The 13,125-nt window shown below is 37.1% G+C and overlaps 1 protein-coding gene across 1 annotated transcript in view; it reads left to right on the top strand.

The window, feature by feature from the left end:
* Nucleotides 1–613: 613 nt before the first annotated feature.
* LOC104624394 (guanine nucleotide exchange factor VAV3-like) overlaps nucleotides 614–13,125 on the top strand; it is a gene marked incomplete at its 5' end in the record, with an annotated part of 71,001 nt that continues 58,489 nt past the window's right edge. Inside the window, 3 exons of the mRNA XM_010291750.1 lie at nucleotides 614–715; nucleotides 3,285–3,385; nucleotides 12,072–12,094. Coding sequence (XP_010290052.1) covers nucleotides 614–715; nucleotides 3,285–3,385; nucleotides 12,072–12,094 — 226 coding nt within the window. The remainder of the gene's footprint in view (nucleotides 716–3,284; nucleotides 3,386–12,071; nucleotides 12,095–13,125) is intronic.

Below are 13,125 nucleotides of genomic sequence, written 5' to 3'. Positions count from 1 at the left end.
TAAAAATGAAAAAATTAAAAGTAAAAAAATATTAAATAGTAAATACTTTCTAACTATTTACTATTAAATAGTAAATACTTTCTAATAGTAAATAACTTTCTAACTACTTAAATAGTAAATACTTTCTAACACTTTCACTCGTGTTATCCAGTGTATTGCTGCGTAATTGTGACCTAATTGTCTCAAATTTGCTGTTCATGTTTTCAAATATGGTCATTCTCAGTATGAGCTTTTCTTCCTTTTATATCCACTCAACAAAATATTTGAGAATGAAAAAGTGAGCGTTCTTCAGGTCCATAAAATGATGCTAGTTACTTGAACAAGAATAAAAAACAGATGATGTTTGTTTTGATGTATAATTTTCTAGTTATTGTGACAGCTAAGGTAGGTACACGGTGTATTTTAAGGACCGGGTCTGCATAATATCATAATTCAGATTTCATTTCAAGATATGTGGTAAAGTCTCTCTTTCTGGTTTACCTCAGTGAAAAACATTAAAGTGTAAACAAATCTAGTTGTTTGTGGATTCAGAATTCCTGCTGTGAATGCTGCACTATGTTTTAGATTTCATTGGTTTACAGCAGATTTTTCAATTTTTTTTTTTTTTTTTTAGGTCAAACATACGGCCAGACTATGCAGATACAAGTTTTCATGAGTTCAAAATGCATACCTTCAGTCGTGTGACATCTTGCAAAGTCTGTCAGATGCTTCTGAGGTAAGATTTTTTTTTTTAAGTAAGTTTGTTTGTTTGTTTGTTTGTTTTTGGCCCCTACCCCCCCACCCCTAAATATCAGTGTCAAGAGTATGTGGAAATACATGGCTAGCTGGTTACCTGTCCAAGACAGACAAGCCATGAAGTCATATGTAACATTTCTTATTGTATTAGCAACTTTTTATAAACAAATTTCCAAATATTAGTGGGAGCGCTGTTAAAAACTCAAAACCTCAAGATGCTCCTTATTTATCAGAGGGCTGCTTTATCATGATTCTTTTATAAGAATTGCTTTATTAGAGGAGTTCTCACGTAAATGACAACCGTTTTGTTTTGACTACCATGGCTATTCCATGGTTCCCATTCCTATAGACCACCAGTCAGAAGAACAGATGGAATGTTTTTTTCAGAAAATCGGGTGATGACGTTGCTCATAAATGTTTGATATGGGGAAATAGCTTTGTGAGACAGAAAATAACTGTAAGGTATTAACAGGCATTTCTGAACCAGATGTATGTAGATAAAATGAAGATAGAAGTTGCAAAGCTAGATAAGAAATGCTAGCAGACAACTAATGCTTTCATGAGCAAGGATTTGTAAGGCTAAGCTAAGAAATTTTGTGTTTTCTGCCTTTTTCCTCTGAACACATGCATACTTGCACATCTGTAGTTTCTCATTTGTTATTTGAGCTATCTTTTAGGAGCTACCTTGCTTTTTTTGTAAATATGGAATGTCCAATGGTATGGAGGTATGTGTTGAACTTAAATTTCATAGTGTAAGTTGGTGATGCAAAAGCTTTGTAAACTTTAACCAGTTCAAGTGTTCACGTTGGGTATTGTTGATGTTACAAAAAATGTAGCCACAGCATTTTAGAAAGGGCATTTGAAGTATGGGTAGTGCTCTTGTTAAGCACAGACATGGAATAAAATAACCTCAGATATGTTTCTCCCTGTCATGTATTTTTTCCTTTAGCAACCTTTTTTCCCTGAACAGTTGAGACTGACCTGGATTTTCAGAAATTTTTTTAGTTTTTTTCTTTTCTTAATGCAATAAGGTCTAAGTGACTATGAAGAGTGGTGCAGACATCCTGAACTTGGAGATGGCAGGGCTAATTTCTGAATTTGAAGCAGTATAGTTGATTCATTGGGTCTCTGTTACTGCACTAACTGCTGTTGCTGAGAAACAGCTGTCTTGCTTTTAGAACACAGCCCGCATGATGCTACATTGTTCTGCGTAGGCACGCCAATTTGCTCAAAGATAGCTTGGGTATCGCCAGGTGCTACCTTGTCGTATATAGATATGTCCCTGGATATCTAAGTTGTAGTGAAAGCCTACTGGACGTAACCTCATAAAGTGCCTAAATCACTTTTTAAAATGGATTGTCATTTTAAGCTTCAAACATAAGCTAACGTGTAAATACTTGAGGAAAAACCTAGACCTTAGTGCCTAATCTTTAAGTGGGGATAAAATCCTAGTCTTAGAAGCATCTGTAGTGAAGGATAATGTTGTCGTATGCTTTTATCTAGAGAATCTTGCATTTCTGTGTAGCAATAAGGAGGAAAAAAAGAAAGGAAGACTGCATTAAAATGTTGTTATACTTCCTACTTATTTGTCTTTAAGTTTGTGTGTTCCACTACTTAAAAATACCGAACTCTGAATTTAATTAAAAATATATTTTATCTCTAAAAGTCCAGAAATGGCTGTAGTAAATAGCAGTTGCTGTACGTTTTGTTCAGGTTTAACTTGTTCAATCCTATGTTCCATGTGAGACACCTGATTTTCCTTTGAAGCTGAAGGTGTCACATTAGACTTGGATGCGTAATCACTCCAAACTGGTCAGGATAATCTTGGAGACAGACAAGTCTAGTGTGAAGAGTAAGCAGATACATCAGCAGATGAAACTAATAGGTATATGTAAAAAACTGTTTCCCTGTTGGCCATTTGGTGAATTATACCTAAGAGAATAGCGATGCACAAATCTGGAAATAAATCTGTTTCCTCAGACTCAAATTCAGATTCCAATTAATTAAGGACATTTAGAGTAAGGAAAGTGAATCCTTATTTAGCAGCTCTGAATATTAACTAAAGTGTACCCAGATATCTATTCTGTTTTTAATGAACAAATGTAAAGTCAAGAATACTTGCAATATAACCTGTAAACTACTTAATGCTTAAAATATGTATCTTCACACTTACAATTCCCTTGAAATGGATCTTACTTTTCATGGTGTCTAGGCAAATTCCCACTGAGATGAAGTGTAGATCTATAGTAGGATAGGTACATAATGCTACTATTTCAAGAGTACTGTGCCAAAGTTGCTTTGGGCTAAATTGAAATGGAGATGTTAGTTCTTCTGGACTACTAGTAGAATATCTGGCTGTGTTTTTTAAGTGGCTAGTTATGACGAAAAGCAGATGAGCTGCTTGTGAGTTGTCACTTTTTCTCGAGCCTTTAAGGACTATCATTATGCAGAACAGCAAATGACTTCCAATACCTTCTGCCATGTCTCTTATTTCCTTTATGCATGAATTTATAACCTCTAATGTATCACTACCTAATTTTATTTTACAGGGGAACATTTTATCAAGGCTATTTATGTTCTAAGTGTGGAGCTGGAGCACACAAAGAATGTTTAGGAAGATTAGACAATTGTGGCAGAGCTAATTCAGGTGGTAAGTCATTTTTATTGTTAGAATACCATTTTTAATTAGGACATAAAACTTGCTAGATATAATTAAGGTTTAATTTACCTCTAATTTGTGTTTATTGTAACATACTTGTGAAACTACCATTTGTAAGCACAATTAGAATTGCATTTAGAATTCGTATGGATTTTTATTGCAACTAAATTGAAATGTTCGAAAGCATGAGAGAACTGTTACAGGTCAAACCCAGTTTCTTTGTCAATGTCATATACAACAAGGAATTGCTCTTGTTTCAATCATAGACTGCTCATATATAACACCTGCTGTACAGCGTATCGTCTGTCATCTTTGTGGTTCTCCCTTTAAGTCTATGTCAATTTTCATATTTTCCTCTCTGCTCCTAAAGGTGTGTGTTTGTGTTACCTCAGCTTCCTCTTTCATCTCTTTGGTTTCCATGGTTTCTGTTTCTCACAATATTCACAAAAAGGTGATTGATGGCTCTCTACTTCCCACATGTAAGGACCATTTTTTTCACCCTCTTCTTTTAATCGATAAAATGTATTCTGTGAGTTTTTTCCCTGGCCGTTGTCACTTTGCACTGCCACTGCCTCGGTTCTTCTGCTGTTTGGGACCTTAAGGACTCTTATCATTTGGTCTCCCTCAGATGACTCCAAATCTGACCTCTTCCCTTTCTTTTCAGTATTGCATCTGTAATTCTGTCTGACATCTTCCAGATCTTCCACTGCTAATTCCAAATGTTATCTCTCATTATTTGCTCCCCTTTCCTTCCCTGTGCTCGTTCAATTGGTGGCAGACAGTTTGTTACACTCCAGCCAGCTAGTCGTATAACTGTAGTGCCATTTTTGACTCTTCTCTCTGTCCAGGTTCTGAAGTATTCTTTCTTCTTTCTAGAGATGATTTGATGATTTGGTGCTGATGGCGGGGGGGACGGACAGACAAGTGACAAACACATACCCACCCCCACCTCCCCAATTTCCTTTCCCATTAATACGTTTGAATTCTTGTTGTTTGAATGAGTTTGAAAGAGAAAAGCCATTGGAGCACATGATGATTTTTGGAAAGTGTAGTTATATGTTGGGGAGTTAATTGTCCTTCTCACTTCTCTAAAACCTGTACGTTCCTTTTCCAGAATTATTTCATAATAGTTTGTGAATTTTCTCATGTCTCACATAAGCAAGGGCAACCTCCTCTATTCTTTTTGACATTACAATCTACAGTCTTTGCAAAATGCTGTTGCAGAGATATCTCTCTGCCACTGCTTGAATTACATCACGATTTCATCCACTGCTCTTCACTAAGATGCTGCTTCAAGATTTTGTTTCTAGATTATTGTTCCTTTCAAAATTGTATAAGCTTGTTTCTGTCTTTGTCTCTGTTTCCGTTACTTCCTGGCTTTTGGCTCACTGTGCTATTTGCCTGCTTCATTCTTTCATGAAATCATCAGGATGGCAGGTACTGACTTCTGCTGCAGTCAATGAACTTTATTTTCTCAGTTGCTTTCCTGTATTGGAGGTCTTTCATGCTATCCTCCAAGTCTGGACTTTTTAAAACTAATCTTTTGTAGATCTGAAAACAATACAAGCAATCCCGGTATTTTTCCATGAAATCCTTTTTGGAACATGGGTTTTTCATAGAACCTATGGATATTCTAAAGAAAAAAATACTAAAAATACATTAAAATTATATATTTTAAAGCAATTACATGTAAATTAGAGTGGAAAAACATATACTGTTCTTCACAGGAGAGCTATCTTCTGTGGTATAAGCCTCCTCTACTTTTTTCTTTTACACCTTCTGTTTTAATTGCTTTTGTAGTTTTGATTTTAATTGGATAGCTTGGCACCCCAGGAGGCAGGAGCTTGTCTTTCTATTCCTCTGTAAAGATCTGTGGACACGTATGGTGCAACGTGTATCAGTAAGAATGACCATAAATGCCTAGACAACACAGGTCTGATTTCTTGCAGTTTTCCTGCACAGATGCTTAAGTAAAGCTGTGCACTTGCCAAAGGGAACAAAATAAAGAAAAAGTCACATTTCTGCTTCTTTGTGAGTGGAATAAATTATCATTTTACAACTTCAAAGGAGCAGAATGTTATTTTGGGTTTTACTTAATCATTGCCCTGATTTTTGTAAAATGATACTGTACTGAGTCTGTCTTCAGTGAAATTGGAAGCAACTGAATTGTTAAGACACTGTTTTGTGTTCTGTATTTAGCTCTCATCCAGATGTTCTGCTCTCTGTCCTATCTTCAAACTTTTCTTTCTCTTTTCAGTCTGTTTTTCTTCTATGCAAAGGCTCCCAGATTTCTGTAGCTCTAGTGTGAGCTGAAAGAGTTGTGTATCTTCCACCTGCTCATGAGGCAGAATGACAGGACGTGCTAGGCTGTGGCTTCCTACAGCCTGCTCCGAGAGTCAATCTCTAAATTACAGTTCTTGCCATGCTCCGCTTTGCTCTGTGAATGAGTATGGAAGGGACAAATGGTTTTGCCCACTTTGCTGGGAATGTGTCCTCTTCCCACCTGATGAGGGACTTTGGCCAATGAGTAGGAAGGGAAATCTTGAAATTTTTGTCTACTGTTTTCCATTTTTACTCTTTATTTGTCTTTTTAAAGAAGGAAGTGTTGATTGAGCAGTGCTGCCCATTCATACTGTGCACAGAGAAAGGAAAGGAGGAGCTTTACCAGTTCCTGCTTCCATATGTGGTCCAGAAAGGGATAGACCATTCAGACGCTCTTAAACATTGGTTTGTGCAACTTGAGTAGGAATGATTTTCTGGAGCTGTGTTTTCACTTCTCCAGAGTTATGCTGAGAAATGAGGTCTACCATAAGTTATCTGCCATACCTGCTAAGTTATGAAATGTTATTAAAGGAATTCAGACATAAAGATAAAATGTAAAATTCAACATTTTCACTGTATCTTGTGGAAAAAGTATGCTCTACGTGCACAAAATTCTAATGTAGTTTTAATTTTGAAGCTTTTACTTTTGAAATCTTTAGAGAAATTAATTTATGATAAATTAATTTTTCTAGTGGTGTCATTTGCTGCTCCTACGGGAAATTAGCCAAGGTGGCCTGAGAGTGCTATTAGATAAGAAATTGTGGAGCGTAGCCAGAATACTTTAATAGTAGCAAAACGTCTGGAACATTTATTGTATTGCTATGTATTTCTTTTGTTTCTAGGGGACTATTACAGCCTTTTTCACAGGGTATAATGGACATGAAACACAATCATCCTTTCTGCAAACTGGAAGTTATTATTCCCCAGTCATATGGTATTAGTTACGGCCACAGACTTGGAATATATATAAAAATCCCATGATATATGTGTGGTCTGTTTAATCTGGTGTTCTGCCTCTCTGCCAATAGTTGATTCCAGATGCTTCACAGGAAAATGCAAATCCTCTGTGTGGTAGACTATGCCCAGGAATGATGCTACTTTCTTAATCCTGTTAAATCTTCTTTTTATCTTTTTGGTGTTCTAGGAGTTTTTACATCTTGTTAATGCTTTTGCATAGCTTCCGTATTTTTGTTGATGGAAATATCTAACTGGGTTTCAGAAGTTTTGGAACAGTGAGTTCTGTAAATGTTTTGTTTGACTTCTGGTTTTTGTTGTGTTTTTTTTGTAGGTTGCATATCATCTTGGTTATGGTTGACCTTTTTACCTTTTTAATTTAACATGTGACTTTGTGACTTTTTGTGAGAAGAGTCAATGGAAGTCTTGACTGCTTCTATATGACAAATTATTTTATAACTTCTCATAACCTCTTACTAGTATACCCTCTGAACTGAATAGTCTTAAATTTTTTTGTTTCTTTATAAGTGGAACTTTTTCTATACCTCCAATAATTTTAATTCCCATTCTGTAGACTACTTCTGTTTCTAGAGGTCTATTTGAAAAGAAGTGATAAGAATTCAAAACACTGCAATGAGAATATACCATCAGGTTTCTTAAAGGCATTTGACTTTTCCTTGGCATTTTGTGTCTTTGTACAGTTTAAGATTTTGTTTTCTTTTTAGACCACTGAGCAGATGTTTGTGCTAGCCTTTCTGAAATTATGTTTAGAACCTCCCTGAGTGGGTTAAATCTTTTTGTATTTCACTCCAAGTCACAGTTTATGAAAATTCAAAAGACAGACATCCAAGACAGATGAAACCTTTAGAATGACAAATTTAATAAGTGTCAGATTTAGATGATACACTTATGAGAGAAACATTGACAAAACCTGAAGATAAATTGCTGTGTTGTCATGCTACGCCATATACAAAAAACATATGTCAGCTCTTCGGATGTTTTGCTTCAAAGAAGGCCGGTTCAACAGACTGTAGAAGTGGCAGTGGTAAAAGATGCAGAGTTAATCAGTTGAATTAGTAAATAGAACAAAATGTCTGCATTTAGCCCTTGGGTTTTTTTTGTTACTGTTCCTGTCTTGTTGCCGTAAATTGGAAGTGCTGGTTGAAGTAATCTGTGCTCATTTCTGTCATTACTGATTTACGTTGTTTCCCCCTGAAATGCTGCCCTGTGTATGCTCAAGTAGTTCTCTGCATTTTCATACACTTTACTTTTATGCCCTGTGACTTAATTTTTCTGCGACTTGAAATCCTCCATGCCCCTCTTTTTTGCTAATGTTTCATTTGCTGATGAACTCCTTCAAGTCTGTGTGATCTTAAAGACAGGGCTGTATGAAATCCTTAAACACAAGAATTACAAAATGGATGCACGTGTTTCTCTGACAGGGCCATTTATAAGGATGTATGTGTTGTTCTTTGGTGACTGATGTGGAGGTCTCATCTTCCCTTTCTACCTCTTCTGGCTTCTGAACTGCACTCTTATACTTATTTCAAGGCACAGGACAATTTTACTTATCTGGTGATGCTCTCCCACTAGTTGGAAGGGTTTATATTTGGGAATGGTTAAGAGTGGGACCTTTAGTAAGTTAGCATGAGTAAGACACGCCTTTAGCAGGAAAAGGGAGAAGCTGCCTGCCTCATTATGCCCATTTTCATTGTACAGGTTGTTCTGTGGCCCTTGCAATTTCTGTAGAAGTCCTCAGGATTGATAGAATAGTATCACTCTGCCCAGAACATATTGCAGAACTCCAGTCTGTTTCCTAGTCTAAACCAGCAGAATTAACAATCTGTTTCTGTTGCCAGTCTGGAATTTTTCCAACTCTGTCCAATTATATTGAATTAAGTATTCTCAGGCAAATGTTTGCTGTTCAACAAACTATTGAATATTTCAATTAGATGAACCTCCAATAATGGTTCTAGAATCTGAAAATGTTTTGAATATTTTAAATAGGGTGCCAAACCCACAAAATTTTCTTCTTTATATTGCTGTTCCCAGGGAGTGTTAGAAGCATCTGTCATCAGGGCATAAATGGATTAGAAAAACATTAACTGGGCATTTTTGTAGTAATTTTTAGTTAATTTATGCATGATTCCTTTCTCCTTCAGATAATTCTGTTTAAGAAAGTACTACATTTCCTTAGGTGGAAATGTAGGTAAAGGAGAGGTAGAAGGTTCTTCAATCATGTGATGAACTTGAAAGAAAATGTTACTATATGAATGGGTTAAGTTTAGACGTGCTTTCATATGGTAATATATATGCCCAATAATATAGTCTATGCTGTTTATGTAATAATTACTTGCTACTGCACATTAGAAATTATTCATTAAAAGCATGTGTTTTTGACATCTGAAAAGAAATCATCAGCTTTCACTATTTGCCTTTTTGCTGGCTTGATCAATAGTTGCAAAATCACTGGCTGTCCTCCAAACCTACCATGTCAACAGAATTGACAAGTAAATGCTCAAATCCCAGAACGTTCTTTGCAGTTACGCCACTTTATAGTTAACAGCAACAAAGGTTGCGCTGTATTGTTTAACTAACCATCCTTGTTCAACCTGAACAAAAGTCACTTAGGGGGATTGATATTTTTTGCAGAGTCCTACCCTATGGTACTTCTAGTTCATGATTTGCTTTGCAATGACTGGCTAAATGACCACAAAGGAGCAGGTAGTCCCACAGCTCCTTCAAAGTGGCTTACTTTTTAGCTCCTGCATTCTAAATATTTTGAATTTTCTTTTAAAATAGGAAGGTGAGTAGTTTACTACATATCCTTTTTATTTACTCTCCATTTAGTTAGAATGTAAATCCAGCTGCTCTGTTGCATCCCTGAGGAGCAGCTTTTTCCCATTTTCTGATCTATGCTCCCTCACTTATTGAGGCCAGCTGCTGCTTCTGTCGCTTTTGTAGTAAAATATAATTATCAAAATGTGACCCAATGGTATCATGGCCTCAGTGAATAAGCAAAAACCCTGAAACTTGTGCTGAACTACGGCAGTAAAAGTAGCTTGCTTTCAGAACTGAGAACTCGCGTCATAATTTCATTGGCACATTGGTGATGAATAGAAACTTAAACTAAAATTGTCATTTGTAAAATAGCTGCTGGTGGATATCCTCAGACATTCATTTTTTTTCTAAAAATATAAATAAATAGAAATGAGGGGTTTTTTTGCTCGTCTACTTGTGTAATATTTGGAAAAAAAAATCTCTCATGAGGAAGCAATTCACATAACTCAATACAGAATATTCTGAAATACAGGACTATTTAACCAGTAATGAAATAACAAGACAAGCATAAGTCTTATTTTTTGAATAGGCTTTTATGTGGAATTACAAATACTGGATATTTTTCTATTCCTGAAGTGTTAATAGTGAAATCACAAATGGTATTTTGGTCCATCAGTGTTGGCAAAGTTTTGGGCTTTCTTTTTAATCCAATCCCGCCACCTTCCTTTTCATGAGATGTATTTTATGTGAATTATCAGGAGTATTTATCCCTTCTTGTGTAGTGATTTCTTGAATCCAAATATTGAAAGTTAATAAACGAGTTTCTTATTTATTATGAAAAGTATTGTGATGCTGCAATCAGCAAATGGAACTCATTCATCTAGATGGGTTTGGGATATTTCCTAGAGGTAAAAATATTATTCAACATCAACCATTAAAAATTGGGATTCATTCATTCCCACTGGAAGATAGAATGACATTTCCATTTCATTTTTTTGATGAGAGATCTGCAGAACTAAATGTAGGGCTTTTAAGAAAAAAAAAAAAAAGAAAACCAAAAGAAAAACAACAAAAAAGAAAAACAGTAAGTCTGCATTTGAAGTTTTGGTGCTCCCCGCTCCCCCCCGCCTTGAATTCATTTACAACGCTGAGATTAAACATTCAAAAAAGGTGATATTATTCAGATTTTGGCAAAAATTCTGAAAGGCATATCAAATTGCAACAGTAAATACCAAAATTATATGGAATTTCAGCAGCACTTAGTCAACTAATTCCCTCAGGCTCCTTAGAAAACCTCAGTAGTCTACCTGCATCTCCTCCTTTTGGGCGGGCTTATTTTTCTTCTCTTTGCTCATTGTACAAATGCAAATTAATACTTTTGGAAAGGGTATAATCATAAAAGTGTTTTCTGCGGATGACAAGATGATGTGTCTTTGGCGCACTGTATGAGAGAGGAAATGGTGGCTGAAAGCGTACGTGAGAGCCCTGCCAGTGGTAAACAGGCTGTGCCTCCCTAGCCCGGCGTCCTCAGCTGGCGTGCTTGGTCTCAGCATGCCTTATCATCTTTGCATAAAATGCTAGAAAACCAAAGATAATGTTTTCCCACACTTTACTGTTTAATGTAATTTTTTTTTTCTTAGCAGAACAAAATCTACTTGCCGTTAAAGCTTTTTAGTTGATCTACTGTGTATATGACTTACTGCTTACAAGATACTACAGTAAAAATTTTCAAATATGAAGAAGAAGTAACCAGGCATGTGCAGTTTGTGCTTTGCCACAAGCAGTGTGTGCAGTCCTAGAGAGTGCATCCAAGTAAATACAGTACAGCTGTGTGTGCTTTGATAAGGCACTGAACCAAAATCTAGAGTACACCCAAATACCTGTTACCAGATTAGATTTTCAAGGAAAAATATGAAAAGAAACGCTTTTTCTGTCTTTTGTTATGTGTGGTGGTGTGTGCTTTCAGAAGTGTTATTGTCTTGATGCAGTCCTTCTGATCTCCCAGAGAGAGACTATTTTTTTTCTCCTTTTAAATGTACTTTAAATAGTAGAATAAAATTCATAGGGAAAGACGCAAATAAAACACCAATGGCTTCAGAGTCTGTGGTATAATAATGCAATGCTAAACTGAACTTAAAGACACAAAATATAGAAAATTTTGGAGCTAAAAGTAAACATCTTATCTTGATGTACGTTGGCATGCTATGAGAAGGCAGACAAGAAAAGGTGTAAACTCGACTTGCAGTGAAGAACCATAGCTTTTCAATTCCCAATGAACCAATACTTGGAAAGTATTTTTGAACTGTTCTAAAAGCTTGTAAATTCAGTGGACCAGATTGCTATGCCACTGCTGGAAAGTGCAGCATAACTCGCAGCCAGGAGCCTTTCGTCGCTGGCTTGGCGCTGCCCGCAGGACCAATGAGCAGGGAGGAGAGCGCGCCTCGGTTTGCACAACAGGACCTGGCGCAGCCCCGGGCTGCCGGGGCGGCTGCAGGTATCAGGTAGCGAAGGAAGGCAGCTGGGTTCTTCAGTAATGCAACACAGCACAGGCTGAGATTTGCTGTATAAAAAGCGTACAATTTACAGTCGCCAGTAATGCCAATTTTTACTTATGTTTCAGAACATGGGAACCTGAAACATGAGGTAAGGATTTGTTTTCCTTTGCATGTGATGTTTGTTTTGTCAGTGACATTAGAGCTCCTTATTTACTTTGTGCACGTGCTGTTGGAGCAGGTATGTTTTTCTTCTGCGTTTAACAACAGATTTCTTTAGAGCGGTGGAAAATAGAAGTTGTCTAAGAAACAAGGTATTCATAATGAAATATAAATGTGTTCTGTTCAAAGTGTGAGTCAGTTTTCAGTTGATATGGCTTAATGCCAAGAGCACTGGGAGAGGTGGAGATGTGTTTCTTAAGTTACAGGTAAAAAAACATACATTGCTTTGAAACTGATGTCTAGATCCTTGCTGTTCCTAGGCCAGTAGATTTAAAAGGTTAAAAGTAATCTTGTTTTTTTTAGCAGCACTAGCAAGTCCTGCTGCAGCAACATGCTAGTGTACCAATCTCCGACACAACAAATTGCTGGGCAATGGAAGATGGGCAAGGAAGCGTTTGCCCCTTCATGTAAAAAGGCTTTAGTTGCAGAGCTATCCAGTGGTTATGGAGTTCATATAATGTGGAGAGAAGAGTAAAATGGGCCCTGTACAGAGGAGCTACTGTGGCGCACGTAGCGTACCGTGCTGCCAGCCCAAGGAGGCTGCAAGCTGCCCTGGGTTATTTTCTCGCCAGCTCCTGGTGCCTTTCCAGTGAAGTACGGAAGGGTATGGCAGTTGGGTTTTGTCTGCCAGATCTGACAAAAAAAGAGGCAGCACTTAAACATAGAGCATAATAATTTCTGGTGTCTATTTTAGATGAGAAGTTTATGGTAATGAAACTGCTTAAATGGCACACTGGTTACAAACAACGCAGGAGCGTGTGTTGCTTCTTTCTGTAAGCATGTACATGTTTGCTATCACTAAAATGGGTCCTGGAATCGGAAGGATGTTACTGCTGATGTGGCTGGTGCGGGGGTGCGTGCGCAGGGCTGACCGGGTCTGCGCTCCCCAATGTTTGAGCTGTTGGGTGTCGCTGTGACCCCAGACGGCATCGGGGGCCGGGTGTGGGGCCCCGGCACCCT

The sequence above is a fragment of the Phaethon lepturus genome, unplaced genomic scaffold (genome assembly GCF_000687285.1).
Source record: "Phaethon lepturus isolate BGI_N335 unplaced genomic scaffold, ASM68728v1 scaffold13137, whole genome shotgun sequence".
Lineage (NCBI taxonomy): Eukaryota > Metazoa > Chordata > Aves > Phaethontiformes > Phaethontidae > Phaethon > Phaethon lepturus.
This window is presented reverse-complemented; position numbering and strand designations above follow the sequence as displayed.